General features: G+C 45.0%; 2 protein-coding genes across 2 annotated transcripts in view; one reads left to right on the top strand and one right to left on the bottom strand.

The window, feature by feature from the left end:
- Positions 1 to 10,293, top strand: part of LOC143316072 (NACHT, LRR and PYD domains-containing protein 3-like) — a 165,425-nt gene extending 155,132 nt beyond the window's left edge. The window contains exons 13-16 of the mRNA XM_076723786.1: positions 3,502 to 3,675; positions 4,089 to 4,262; positions 9,457 to 9,503; positions 9,672 to 10,293. Coding sequence (XP_076579901.1) covers positions 3,502 to 3,675; positions 4,089 to 4,262; positions 9,457 to 9,503; positions 9,672 to 10,213 — 937 coding nt within the window. The 3' untranslated portion in view covers positions 10,214 to 10,293. The remainder of the gene's footprint in view (positions 1 to 3,501; positions 3,676 to 4,088; positions 4,263 to 9,456; positions 9,504 to 9,671) is intronic.
- The window catches only part of LOC143316078 (NLR family CARD domain-containing protein 3-like), a 236,246-nt gene that overhangs the window by 29,084 nt on the left and 192,991 nt on the right, over positions 1 to 14,171 (bottom strand). The window lies entirely within an intron of this gene.

Here is a 14,171-nt window from a genome sequence, read left to right as displayed (position 1 = left end):
GCTGCCCAGTATAACCAGTCTTCAACTCTTGACTCCAGTTGAACATTTCCTCCCCACACATCTTCTGACTGATGACTGCATGAGTATAAAACAGTGACTTGATTGAGGCTAACAGATGCTAACGAAGGCTAACCCTGATTCCACTGAGTTCCTCCATCAAATCAACATGTTGTGGTTTTCAGTCATGTGACAACACAAACACAAACATGTCAGTGATAACAGCTGGACTGAGATCAGCTGCTGTGAAACACAGAATGAAGCAACACAGAGAGTCTGAGGAAACACACAGTCTGTTTGTGATTGATGCTGCTGATGGATTCACAAAGTCAAGAACAACACTGACGGCGGCATCATGGCGCCTCACATCAGACTGGAGTTGTGCCTCTGTGAAGACGTCTGATGCAGAGAAGGGTGTTATGGGTAACTAAAGGCTGCAGGAGCTCAAAGAGGACACAAAGCTCAAATATGTGTTGTGTGTCCAACAAGTGGACAAGAACAAATACATGTTGTCCAAGAATAAAAGAAAGAGCCAGAACAACTTCTATGAGCAACAGCTGCACCTGTTTCCTTCATGTAGTCCAGAGAAGAACGTTCCAGCTTTCATTTGAAACACAGCTGGATGTGAAATCACCCTCAGCTTTGCTTTGATCCAGTATTCTCTGCTTCTCTCTTTGGTTTTCTCATGTTTCACTCTCGTTATTGTGACTCACTGCCAATTTGTGCTGGACAGGTAGCATCTAGTTAGCTTGTGTGAGCTGTGTGATGCTGTCCATAGTATTATAGGGGTCAATGAGAACTGGAGGGACTCAACCAGACAAGTTGGTCAACCAACACAGTAAAGTGAAAGCTGCACAGAAATGCAGACTGGACTGTTGATTCACAGTGGGATCAGCAGCACGAGCAACACTTTAATGTCAGTGGAAACCATCTGATTCAATGTTGGACCTTCAGCTTGTGTTTGTCTCTGTGTGGACGGACATGATGTGAGCTAATTCTTCATGATTCCTCCACAGAGTCCACCAGGAGAGCTCAGAGGTTCCCAGTGCTCAGTCTGCCCAGCAGCATCAAACTCACCTGGACTCCATATTTATGGTCTGTACATGTACAACAGCTGCTTTCACATCAATTCTGCTGACAATAATATCCACGCTGCACTTTTTAGACCAGTGGACCGTCAGTCTCTCCAACATGGATCTGATGTTTGCTTCCATGATTTCACTTTGCGTCATTCATATCATCTTCTGTTCCAGCTGCTGGAGGAGAACATTGTCTCTTTTGTGAGGAACGAGCTGAAGAAGATCAAGACGGTTCTGAGTTCAGATGACCCAGAATGCTTAGAGAGTCAGGGGGAGGATGAGGAGGTGTTGGACAGTGAGGATGCAGAGCAGAGGAGGAGCAGCAGAGAGGCATTTCTGAAGATCACACAGCACTTCCTGAGGAGAATGGAGGAGGAGGAGCTGGCTGAGCGTCTGCAGAGCAGTAAGAGGATTTTTCTAGAGGTTCAAACTGCTGGATCAGTGGAACATTCACTGATGTCTCAACAGATGGACCAAAATATGTTTAGACAAGAACATTAAATTTTCACCTGAACTTTATCAATCACTTATTGATTTGATTTTGTTGTGTCTTCATTCAGGACGTCCTGTTGGTGTTGGTCAGTGTAAACTTAAATCTAACCTGAAAGAGAAGTTCCAGTGTGTGTTTGAGGGGATCGTTAAAGCAGGAAAGCGGACCCTCCTGAATCAGATCTACACAGAGCTCTTCATCACAGAGGGAGGGACTGGACAGGTCAATGATGAACATGAGGTCAGACAGATTGAAACAGCATCCAGGAAACCACACGGACCAGAAACCACAATCAGACAAGAAGACATCTTTAAACCACCTGGACGAGATGAACCAATCAGAACAGTGATGACAAAGGGAGTGGCTGGCATTGGGAAGACAGTCTTAACACAGAAGTTCACTCTGGACTGGGCTGAAGACAAAGCCCACCAGGACATACAGTTCATGTTTCCATTCACTTTCAGAGAGCTGAATGTGCTGAGAGAGAAAAAGTTCAGCTTGGTGGAACTTGTTCATCACTTCTTTCCTGAAACCAAAGAAGCAGGAATCTGCAGGTTTGAAGAGTTCAGGGTTTTGTTCATCCTTGACGGTCTGGATGAGTGTCGACTTCCTCTGGACTTCCACAACAATGAGTTCCTGACTGATGCTACAGAGTCCACCTCAGTGGATGTGCTGCTGACAAACCTCATCAGGAGGAAACTGCTTCCCTCTGCTTGCCTCTGGATAACCACACGACCTGCAGCAGCCAATCAGATCCCTCCTGAGTGTGTTGACATGGTGACAGAGATCAGAGGGTTCACTGATGAACAGAAGGAGGAGTACTTCAGGAAGAGGTTCAGAGACAAGGAGCAGGCCAACAGAATCATCTCCCACATCAAGACATCACGAAGTCTCCACATCATGTGCCACATCCCGGTCTTCTGCTGGATCACTGCTACAGTTCTGGAGGATGTGATGAAGACCAGAGAGGAAGGAGAGCTGCCCAAGACCCTGACTCAGATGTACATCCACTTCCTGGTGGTTCAGTCCAAAGTGAAGAACATGAAGTATGATGGAGGAGCCGAGTCAGATCCTCAGTGGACTCCAGAGAGCAGGAAGATGATTGAGTCTCTGGGAAAACTGGCTTTTGAGCAGCTGCAGAAAGGAAACCTGATCTTCTACGAATCAGACCTGACAGAGTGTGGCATCGATATCAGAGCAGCCTCAGTGTACTCAGGAGTGTTCACACAGATCTTCAAAGAGGAGAGAGGACTGTACCATGACAAGGTGTTCTGCTTCGTCCATCTGAGTGTTCAGGAGTTTCTGGCTGCTCTTCATGTCCATCTGACATTCATCAAGTCCGGAGTCAATCTGCTGTCAGAAGAACAAACAACCAACCATGAATCTGCAGAGACACACTTCTACCAGAGTGCAGTGGACAAGGCCTTACAGAGTCCAAATGGACACCTGGACTTGTTCCTCCGATTCCTCCTGGGACTTTCCCTGCAGACCAATCAGACTCTCCTACGAGGCCTGCTGACACAGACAGGAAGTGGCTCAAAAAACAATCAGGTAACAGTCAAGTACATCAAGAAGAAGATTGAAGAGACACCTTCTGCAGAGAAAAGCATCAATCTGTTCCACTGTCTGAATGAACTGAATGATCATTCTCTGGTGGATCAGATCCAGCAGTCCTTGAGTTCAGGAAGTCTCTCCACAGATGAACTGTCTCCTGCTCAGTGGTCAGCTCTGGTCTTCATCTTACTGTCATCAGAAAAAGATCTGGACGTATTTGACTTGAAGAAATTCTCTGCTTCAGAGGAGGCTCTTCTGAGGCTGCTGCCAGTGGTCAAAGCCTCCAGTAAAGTTCTGTAAGTACAGAGATAGTGAAGTTTCTTCATCAATAAATACTCTGATATCTAACTTACTGTTTGCTTCCTTCCTGTGTCTCTTCAGACTGAGTGTCTGTAACCTCTCAGAGAGAAGCTGTGAAGCTCTGTCCTCAGTCCTCAGATCCCAGTCCTCCAGTCTGAGAGAGCTGGACCTGAGTCACAACAACCTGCAGGATTCAGGAGTGAAGCTGCTGTCTGCTGGACTGGAGAGTCCACACTGTGCACTGGAAACTCTCAGGTCAGATCAATTTACTGTTTGTTGTAGTAGCGTTGACGTCTGTCTCTAACCTCAGCAATCCACACGTTTTACACATACATACGTTGATTGGCAGATTTTTTCTCTCAAAGTACCTTTTATTAATGAAGTCTGGCTGAGATGGAAATCCTCATTTCTGTTTTGTTGTCATGTGACTTTGATTAGTGGAGGTCCCTTTATTCCTGATTCAGTCATGATTAATTACCACAAAGGTGAGGACCTCAGGAAGTGAAGTGTCGAGTGTGAAGTCGTTGACCTGAAACACAGAAACTGTTGAGAATTATTATGTGTTGTAAATCCTCCCACGTGATGCTGCTCAGCCTATCAGATCTCTTTGACGAACACAGCAGGACCCTCAGATGATCTTCCATGTGTGTTGTTCTGTGTGTTTGCAGGCTGTCAGGCTGTCTGATCACAGAGGAAGGCTGTGCTTCTCTGGCCTCAGCTCTGAGATCCAACCCCTCCCATCTGAGAGAGCTGGACCTGAGCTACAATCATCCAGGAGACTCAGGAGTGAAGCTGCTGTCTGCTGGACTGGAGGATCCTCACTGCAGACTGGACACTCTCGGGTATGAAGTGGCTGCTGCAGCCACAGTCAGTCAGTGTGAAAGAGGAGGAAGAGCTGGAAACATGTTGTCTGTCTTTTTGGTTGATGGTGGATGTGAGTGAGACATGAACAATCACACATGTAGGAAACCTTTGTCCTTTGATCACAACATAAACACTGGTTGAACATGAAAAGGACATATTTGTGTTGGAGGTCTCAAGGAGAACATCTCCAGGAACAAACATGATAATGACCTGTTGGTCATAATTGATGCAGTTTGGACAGATCTCTGCATGGAAAAAGAACTGTCTGTCAGTTTGACAAATGTCCTTTTTGTCCTCAAAAGACATAAAAACAAGCTTCCAATAAGTCCAAAGCAGTTCTATTTAGTTCAAACTGCTGGAACCTGACAACCACAGGACAGAGCAGGACTTTTGAGACGCTTCATTCAAGTGTTTTCCTCAAAATGTTGGACTGTTCCTTCATCAGTGGAGAACAATTGGACTGAACATGGTCTTTACAGCAAACATGGCTTGTAAATATTTCAATGTGCAGACATCAAGTGGCTCTTCTTGTTCTGATGAACTTCAGGAAGTTTGGCATGAAAAGATCTCCACACAAGAGAGTCATGATGACTTGTCTCAGATATTGAATTTATTGACAGTATTCACATTTCTAATGAACACATGAAGCATGGTCACATATGGGACATGACGAGGAGAACCGTGTCCAATAATCAATGATTAAAGCTCTGTTGGTTTGTTCAGTGAAGACAAAGCCAGACTGATTATTAATCATCACAAGTGGGAGAGCGAGAGAGCGATCAATGAGTGAAGCAGCTTAGAATAGAAGTCAGCAACAGATTGAAATGAGGAAATGAGCTGATCAGAATCAGAAATCAGAAATCAGAAATCAGAAAACTGGCTTTATTGCCAGGTACGATTTTACACATACGAGGAATTTGTTGTGGTGAAGTTGGTGTGTATTCTATACATTACTACATATTCATCTATTAAAAAATAAGAGTACAAAATATAACAATATAAATATGTATTCACAAGTCTGTTTTTTGTTTGTTTGTTATTTTCTGGAAACACAGTCTGTTTTTTCAGAAAGAAGTCCAAGCTGAGCGTTGTAATGTAATGCATAGAGTTGTATCTGAGTCAATGTGACAAGATGAGGCAGAGGTGTGAAGAGTGCCAGGGGGGGTTTGGGCCTTGTTGATAAGGCTGACAGCAGACGGGAAAAAACTGTTCTTGTGGCGTGAGGTTTTGGTCCTGATGGACCGCAGCCTCCTGCCAGAGGGGAGTGACTCAAAGAGTTTGTGTCCGGGGTGAGAGTGATCAGCCACAATCTTTTCTGTACGCCTCAGGGTTCTGGAGGCGTACAGGTCCTGGAGAGATGGGAGATTGCAGCCAATCACCTTCTCTGCAGACCGAATGACACGCTGCAATCTGCCCTTGTCCTTGGTGGTGGCAGCAGCGTACCAGACAGTGATGGAGGAGGTGAGGATGGACTCAATGATGGCTGTGTAGAAGTGCACCATCATTGTCTTTGGCAGGCTGAATTTCTTCAGCTGCCGTAGGAAGTACATCCTCTGCTGTGCTTTCTTGATGAGGGAGCTGATGTTCGACTCCCACTTGAGGTCCTGGGAGATGATAGTTCCCAGGAAGCGGAAAGACTCCACAGTGTCAATAGTGGAGTCACAGAGGGTGATGGGGGCAGGTGAGGCTGAGTCCTTCCTGTTGTCCACAACCATCTCTCCTGTCTTTAGAGCATTGAGCTCCAGGTTGTTTTGGTTGCACCAGGTCACCAAATGGTCAACCTCCCACCTGTAGGTGGACTTCAGGAGATTGACAGACTGGTGACTGGAGGTGCAGCTGTTTGTGTACAGGGAGAAGAGCAGAGGAGAAAGAACACAGCCCTGGGGGGATCCAGTGCTGATGGTCTTAGCGTCGGAGACGTGTTTCCCCAGCTTCACGCACTGTTTCCTGTCAGACAGAAAGTCTGTAATCCATCTGCAAGTGGAGTCAGGCACGTTCAGCTGGGAGAGCTTCTCCTGAAGCAGAGTTGGGATGATGGTGTTGAAGGCAGAGCTGAAATCCACAAACAGGATCCTACCGTAGGTTCCTGCAGAGTCCAGGTGCTGGAGGATGAAGTGAAGGGCAAAGTTGACTGCATCGTCTACAGACCTGTTGGCTCTGTAGGCAAACTGCAGGGGGTCCAGGAGAGGGTCAGTGATGTCTTTGAGGTGTGAGAGCACAAGGCGCTCAAAGGACTTCATGACCACAGAGGTCAGGGCGACGGGTCTGAAGTCGTTAAGTCCTGTGGTCCTTGGCTTCTTGGGAACAGGGATGATGGTTGAAGACTTGAAGCAGGCTGGCACGTGACATGTCTCCAATGAGGTGTTAAAAATGTCTGTGAACACTGGAGACAGCTGATCAGCGCAGTGCTTCAAGGCAGACGGGGAGACAGAATCCGGTCCAGCTGCTTTCCGGAGGTTCTGTCTCCTGAAGAGTTTGTTGACGTCCCTCTCATGGATGGAAAGAGTCGTCACTGAGGTGGGTGGGGAGGGGGAGGGGGGGCCTTTAAGGTGGGCATTGGTGGAGGTGACTGGAGCTGGAGCTGTTGGGAGGTGTGGTGGGGGATGGTTGCTGGACTGTCCCTTTGTCTTTCAAAGGGGCAGGAGAACTCGTTCAGGTCGTTGGCTAGGCGTCGATCGTTGATGGAGTGGGGGGCTTTAGGCTTGAAGTTAGTGATCTGCCTGAGCCCTTCCCAGACAGACGCAGAGTCGTTAGCTGAGAACTGGTGTTGGAGCTTCTCAGAGTACAGTCTTTTAGCCTCTTTCACTGCCTTGCTAAACTTGTACTTCAACTCTTTGTATCTGTCTTTGTCTCAACTCCTGAAGGCCTCTTCCTTTGCCAACCTTAGCTGCCTGAGTTGGGCTGTGAACCAGGGTTTGTCGTTGTTGCAACTCACCCTGGTGCGTGATGGAACACAGCAGTCCTCACAGAAGCTGATGTAGGATGTCACAGTCTCCGTGTACTCATCCAGACTGTTGGTAGCAGTCCTGAACACATCCCAGTCAGTAGAGTCCAAACATGCCTGGAGATCCTCCACAGCATCGCTGGGCCACTTCCTTGATGTCCTCACTACAGGTTTGCAGAGCTTTAGTTTCTGCCTGTACGCAGAAATCAGGTGTACCATGATGTGGTCAGAGTGGCCCAGTGCAGCACGGGGGACGGCGTGATAAGCATCCCTGACGGTGGTGTAACAGTGATCCAGAATATTCTCCTCTCTGGTCGCGCATTTGATAAACTGTCTGTATTTAGGGAGGATAAAAACGTAACATCCTATTGGATGTTGCGGTGGGCGCTGGCACAGGGGAGAAATGAAGCAAGAGTATGATTAAAAGAGCCGTTTAAAATGGATTCACAAAGTGATTAGGGAGGGGTCCTCCCAAAGAAAAACCTTTTAAGGGGGGTGGGACACAGGGTGGGACCGTTTTAAGAGTGGTCCCCGACGCAGGTGGGGCAGCAAGAATATAGCGTAACTGAATTAAACTCATTTTCCTCTTAGTTTTATTAAGTTTTCCTTCATTCCCAAGAGTTTTTGTATTTTTTATTTTTTATTTGAAGGGGAGAGAGGACATTAACATGACTGTTTCTTGTTAAAAAAATAAATAAATATGAATAATTTAGTAGATTAATAAATTATAAATGGAATCATAAGATACTGGATTGATTGGAGGGATAGGAGCAATAATAACACACACACACATATAAAATTGTACATAAACACACACACATATATGTATATCGATATTAAGAATAAAAGAGGCATGCCTTCACATAATATTAAAATATATGATATAATAAATAAAATCTGTTAGTAGTTATAAAAGAGGGGGATAAGTGCTTAAGATAAGTGCAATCTTAGATAAAAAACACACATATAAATAATAAGAGCGCTCTAAGGTTCAAACAATCCAGTAATAAATTAAACATTAAGATTGTAATAAATACTTTTAAATAATAAATTAGTTAAAATTCATCAAAGTAAACAGTCATAAAAATATCTCTATCTCCTTTTTTAAGAAAAAATTATAAGAGATAAAAGAAGAAAGATAAAAGAGGGGGAGAAAAATAAGATAAAAAGAGAGGTTAGTATTAAGTTAAAAATCAGTAGTGGATGGATCATTTTTAGAACTTTTCATTTAGTCCTGTAGGGTGAATAGTGTTCAGTTGATAGATCCATCTTCTCTCTGCTGCCCATCGTTGTTTCATGGACCACCTCTGCTTGCTCTCCAGGCCCATGCTTTGGAGGTTGTGGGTGCCATGCAGTTTAAAATGAGTATATAAGATACTTGTGCCGTTCCCGCTGTTCATCTTAAAAATGTGTTGTTTAATTCTTAAAATTAATTGATTGCCTGTCTCCCCCACATACAATTTGTGGCAGGCCTTGCATCTGATCGCATAAATGACATTTTTGGTTGTGGGTTTCAAGGTCTGCCACAGGTTAAAACCAATTTTTGAATAGTTGTTAAGAATGTGGGGGAGACGGGCAAATGCAATTTCTGAGCCCCGAAGCGCCTCCTCTTTCCCGGTGCGTCTTTTCAAATTTCTGTGCACCAGGAAGTTTTTGTTTTTTCGATACCTAACAGCAGTTGCAATTCCTCCAGTTTGTTGGGCAGTGAACGCACGTTAGAGAGAAATAGTCCTGGTAACGCTGTGCGTAGTCCGCGCTGGCAAAGGCGCACGAGCACGCTGGCCCGTTTTCCTCTCCTCCGGCGTTTCACTGCGTGAGCAAGGGTGAACACACCTTTGACCAGTATGTCCAAGATTTCCACTGTTGGGAGCAAAAATTTAGGAAATAAATCCTCTGGTGTTGCTCCCCTGATGTTCATGAGCTCTTCTCTGGTGAAAGAGCTCCGGGTACCATCACACAAAGCAGGTTTAAAACACAAAACAAAACAACGCACACCAACACACCGAGGCAGCCGTCCACGGCGCCATCTTGATAATATGAAGGCAGATTTAATGATTCGAGAGAATCAGTGTTGCTGTCAGTGTCTGAGCAGAGCTGAAGAGGTTTAGGGGCAGCAGGGAGAAGCAGGCCGGATCAACATGTTGTGTTAGTGTGTATGAGAGTGATGTAACGTCCATGTTTGCATGCTGAAAGAGGACGTGCTGCTCTGACCCCCCTCCTCCTTTCAGGGTGGAGCCTGCTGGAGTCCGATGGTTGAGACCAGGTCTGAGGAAGTGTAAGTGTGTCTTTAATTTGACTGATGAAAACAAAGCAGAGCACATTCAGCCATCTTCAAACTGTGACATCACTCATTCACATCTCTGATGTCATCATCAAACTGTCCATCAATCAACAGATGATGGATCAATAACTGCAGCTGTTTTCTTCTTCTTCTCTCCATCAGATTCCTGTGAACTCAAACCGGACACAAACACAGTGAACAGAAACATCAAACTGTCTGACAACAACAGGAAAATGACGTATGTGGAGGAGGATCAGTCATATCCTGATCATCCAGACAGGTTTGACTACTGGCCTCAGCTGCTGTGTGGAACTGGTCTGACTGGTCGCTGTTACTGGGAGGTCGAGTGGAGAGGAAGAGTTTCTATATCAGTGAGTTACAGAAAAATCGGAAGGAAAGGAGACAGGAGAGAGTGTTTGTTTGGATGGAATGATCAGTCCTGGAGACTTTACTGCTCTAATGATGAAGGTTACTCTGTCTGGCACAATCAGAGAATAACGTCCGCCTCCTCCTCCTCTGTCTCTCACAGAGTAGGAGTGTATGTGGACTGTCCTGCTGGCACTCTGTCCTTCTACAGAGTCTCCTCTGACTCACTGATCCACCTCCACACCTTCAACACCACATTCACTGAACCTCTTTATCCTGGTTTTGGGCTCAGGATCTGGTCCAGGTCTGGTTCCTCAGTGTCTCTGTGTCCTCTGTAGGAGGGAGAGTCTCCTCCTGTTAGAGAAACACTGCTGAACAGATCAGTTGAGTCTGTGCAGGATCTCAGTCACATCAGTCTTTCAGGTTATTGGAATAAATTGATCAATGAACTTTGTTGAAAATGATTGAAAAGATTCCTCATTTACTTTGTAAACTTCTTCCACTTCCAGTCCTTTAAAGATGGAAGCTGTGATCATTAAACTGTGGAAACACTGTTGACTTGAACCTTCAGCTGTATGTTGATTTTATTCTGGATCTTGTTTCAATCAAAGCTGAATGTTGCTGTGAGTGTTTTATGGTCTTTCTTCAGGTCAGGACTGCTGACCAGACTCAGCTGAAAGATATGGAGAAACATTTCTGATGCTGTTGTCCATAAAGAAATGGTTTTTCCAGTTTGCTGTAGAAGAACTCAGTTTGTCTTCACAGAGCCATGACTGGAACCACATCCGACACCTTCGGGATTAACTGGAGCACTGACTGTGAGCCAGACCTGATCACCGACATCAGTGTTGGACCTCAGTGATGCTCTGGTGTCCGACTGGGATCAAACAGCAGCTTCAATATCTGCTGCAAAGGCTGAGCGCAGAAGACTGGAGGTTGATGTGGCAGCACAGGCATGAACACGGTGTCACAGTCACGTTAATCACACACTGAGTGAAAGTTCGGCTGTCCACATACTTTTGGCCACAGTGTGACAAAAAGCCAAAGCGCAGACTGAGATGAAGCTGCTCTCTTTAGTTCAGTGAAGGTGTTTTGTCCTGTCAGGTTTTGAGTCGCCGACACCTTCATGAAACTGTGCAGATTGTCGAGTTCTTCCAGTCCAGCAGGGGGCAGCATCATCCCACTGATGAAGAGGAGGGAGCCCACGTGAGGAATCAAAGTGAGTCAGATGAATGGAAACACCACAGAGTCAATAGCTGTGTCCCAAATCAGCGGCTGCATCCTTCGGAGGGTGAATTTGAAGGCCGATTATGTCATAACACCGTGCGAAGGCTGTCCCAATTCGTCCAAATTCGAAGGATCCTCCAAATGCAGCCGACAAATGCGTCCTCCTTTTCCCTGTATTCGGAGGATGCATCGCTACTATCCTTCGTGGCCTCCCATATCCCAAGATGCTTTGCACAGCGATTGTTTTTTTTAATAATGGCGACCTGTTGATATGAGGAGCTCAGTTAACTGTTAACCTTATTAAAACCCTTCACTTACAAATGTTACAAGCTCGCATGTCAACTAATATCTTATTGTAACTGTGAAGATATTCACATCAGGTGAATTTGTAAGTTGTATAATGGGCTACATTTCGCTCCTCGTACAAGCGATAGGAGTTGTACAAGCGCATCTCTGCACCCCGTACGTGTGTTTGTCCCGGGTTAGGAGGGAAGAAGTTATGACGTCATGACGCAATCAGGAAATGCTCCGAAGGCTAGACCGTCCCATCAGGTTGGTCCATTTGGTCTTTATTTCAAGTTTCTGTTCAATAGTTTGATCTGAAAAATGTCAAATTTCATCTTAAAACTGCAAAACTTTGGTCAAAAATTCAGTTGATAGGTCAACTGAAGACACGATGTTCATACAAACGGGCTGTTTCTGCTGCTGTTTGATGTCTGAATATTGATTTCAGACAAAAGGTCTTAATGTTTTATTTTGAAGGTTTGAATCAGGTGGTTTGTTTTGAAGTTTAGTCAGATGTTAAACATAAAGTGGAAACCAAAACATGTGAAAGTTGTGAAAGTGGAGAAGTATTTCCTAGACAAAGAGCTGTTCATGGAGTCAGTCAGGTCAAACATGAAGTGCAGAGGGAAAGGAGGTCTGTCTGAACAGGAAGTGTACAGGCTGAGGACATTTAGACAGAAAGTCAGACCAGAACTGAACAGAGATGATGGAGAGGAAACAGAATAATGCCTCTGTTCTTTGACGCTGTGTTTATGGGTGGTCAGTTTAAATAACAGGTGACCCTTTGTCGTTGACGTGTCCTTCCTCCTCAGACCTCCTGAAGGGACGCGGGGGAGGAAAGGTCAGTTGCAGGTCTGTTCTCCTACAGGATGATGTTGAGGAAGACTCTGATAATGAGAATGAGATGAAAATATATGCAGCTAAAAGCAACGTGAAGCCAGTGAAACACCGAAAACATCTTCCTGATAAAAGAACCAAAACCAAAAGGAATAAAAGTGAGATGTTTCTGAGAAACGTTCCACTAGAGGGCACAACTCTCCAGATTTAATCCAGGTCTCAGCGAGAAGGAGGAAATCCAGATGAAGGCGTGGTGAGAGTCGCCAGAGAGATAAATCGAACAAAGAAATATAAAAAATTAGTTGGTGGATTTGGCATAATCTGGACTGTGACTGGAGCAGGATGGCAAGTAGTAGTGGTGGTGGATCGGATGATGATGATATGATGATGGGTTGGACTCCACTTCAGAGTCAGAGAGAGAAAGGAGGAAATGGGAGATGAACGCCTCCAAACAAACGCTGTCTTATAGACGATGAAGAAAGACATGATGTGAGGAAAAAACTAATGACGGAGGAGGACGACAAGATTATTCTTCAACTTAAAGCAGGGCATGATATTTCATCTGTAAGTCCGATTACTCTAACGAATGGTTTGAAGGAAGCACTTGGAGATATTGAAGTGGCGAAAGTATTAAGAGACGGCAGTTTGTTTGTGAAATGTAAGAATGCTGGGCAAAGAGACGAGGCACTTACATGACAAAGTGTGTGCAAGAAAGAAGAACCAGAGAGGAAAGCAGTGGGAGGGGGAAGCGGTGTCAGAGGAGTGATATCAGGAACACCTGTAGGAGAGAACCTGGGAGAAGTGAAAAAGTTGATCAAAGGAAGAAATGTGGAGGGAATAAAGTGGCTGCAGGCATTCAGGAATGGTGAGAAAACTGACAGCACATCAATAATGACAGAGTTCAAAGACCAGATTCTCCCTGATAAGGTGATGGTGGGATACATGAGCTTCAATGTAAGAGCATACGTGCCACCTGCACTCAGATGATGAAAGATATGGACACATTGCCGCGGTGTGCAGAGGGAAGCAGAGGTGTGGAAGGTGTGAGGGGAGCACGCTTATGGAGGATATGGGGACAACACACCAGCTAAATGTTGTAATTGTGGAGGAACTCATACAGCATATATGGAGGGTGCAGAATGAAGAAACAGGCCACTGAAATCCAACAGGTGAGAGCAGAACAGAGAGTGACTGACGCAGAGGCAGTGAAGATTGTTGGCAAGGAAAACAGAAAGAAGAATAGACCTATGGCTCGACACGAGGAAGAAAGTACACACATCCATCAGACAGGACTGACAACTGACACACTAGTTCTGTTCTTGGCCGATGTCATTAACTGGTCAGAACAAGCAAAAACAAAAACTGAAAAGATCAAGATCATTGTGAAACCAGCAGCAAAGTAGACCTCACAGACCTCAGTCAAGGAGAGGGGACGTCAGACAGCAGTCAGCAACTTATTCCATAACGCTCATTCAATGCTAGAAGTCTCTTTGCAGATGGACAAGAGTTTAAAGGATATATCAAGGAATTAGTAGTAAAACCAGACATTATTTTTGTACAGGAAACATGGCTCAAACCAACTCTGGACTTAATTATTAAAGGATACTCTAGCATTCGTAAAGATGGTGGAGGATGTGCAGTTTTTATTAGACAAGGTCTAAAATTCAGGCAAATAATGACGGCACAAGAGTTAGAGGTAGTAGTCACTGAGGTGTGGATAAAGGCAGGAAGTATGAAAAGAATTAGTTTTTATAATCCCCGTCAGCAATTAGACAAAGAAAAGATGGAATCCATCTCAGATGATTGGAGAGGGAAAGTCATCTGGTGTGTAGAATTTAATGCTCACAGCACAGTGTGGGGGACCAAGACGACTCAAATGGGGAAATTATAGAAGTAGTTCTGGAAGAGAAAGAGATGCTGTGTTTAAATAATGGTTTAGGCACCAGG

The sequence above is a fragment of the Chaetodon auriga genome, chromosome 23, assembly GCF_051107435.1.
Source record: "Chaetodon auriga isolate fChaAug3 chromosome 23, fChaAug3.hap1, whole genome shotgun sequence".
Taxonomy (NCBI): Eukaryota; Metazoa; Chordata; class Actinopteri; order Chaetodontiformes; family Chaetodontidae; genus Chaetodon; species Chaetodon auriga.
This window is presented reverse-complemented; position numbering and strand designations above follow the sequence as displayed.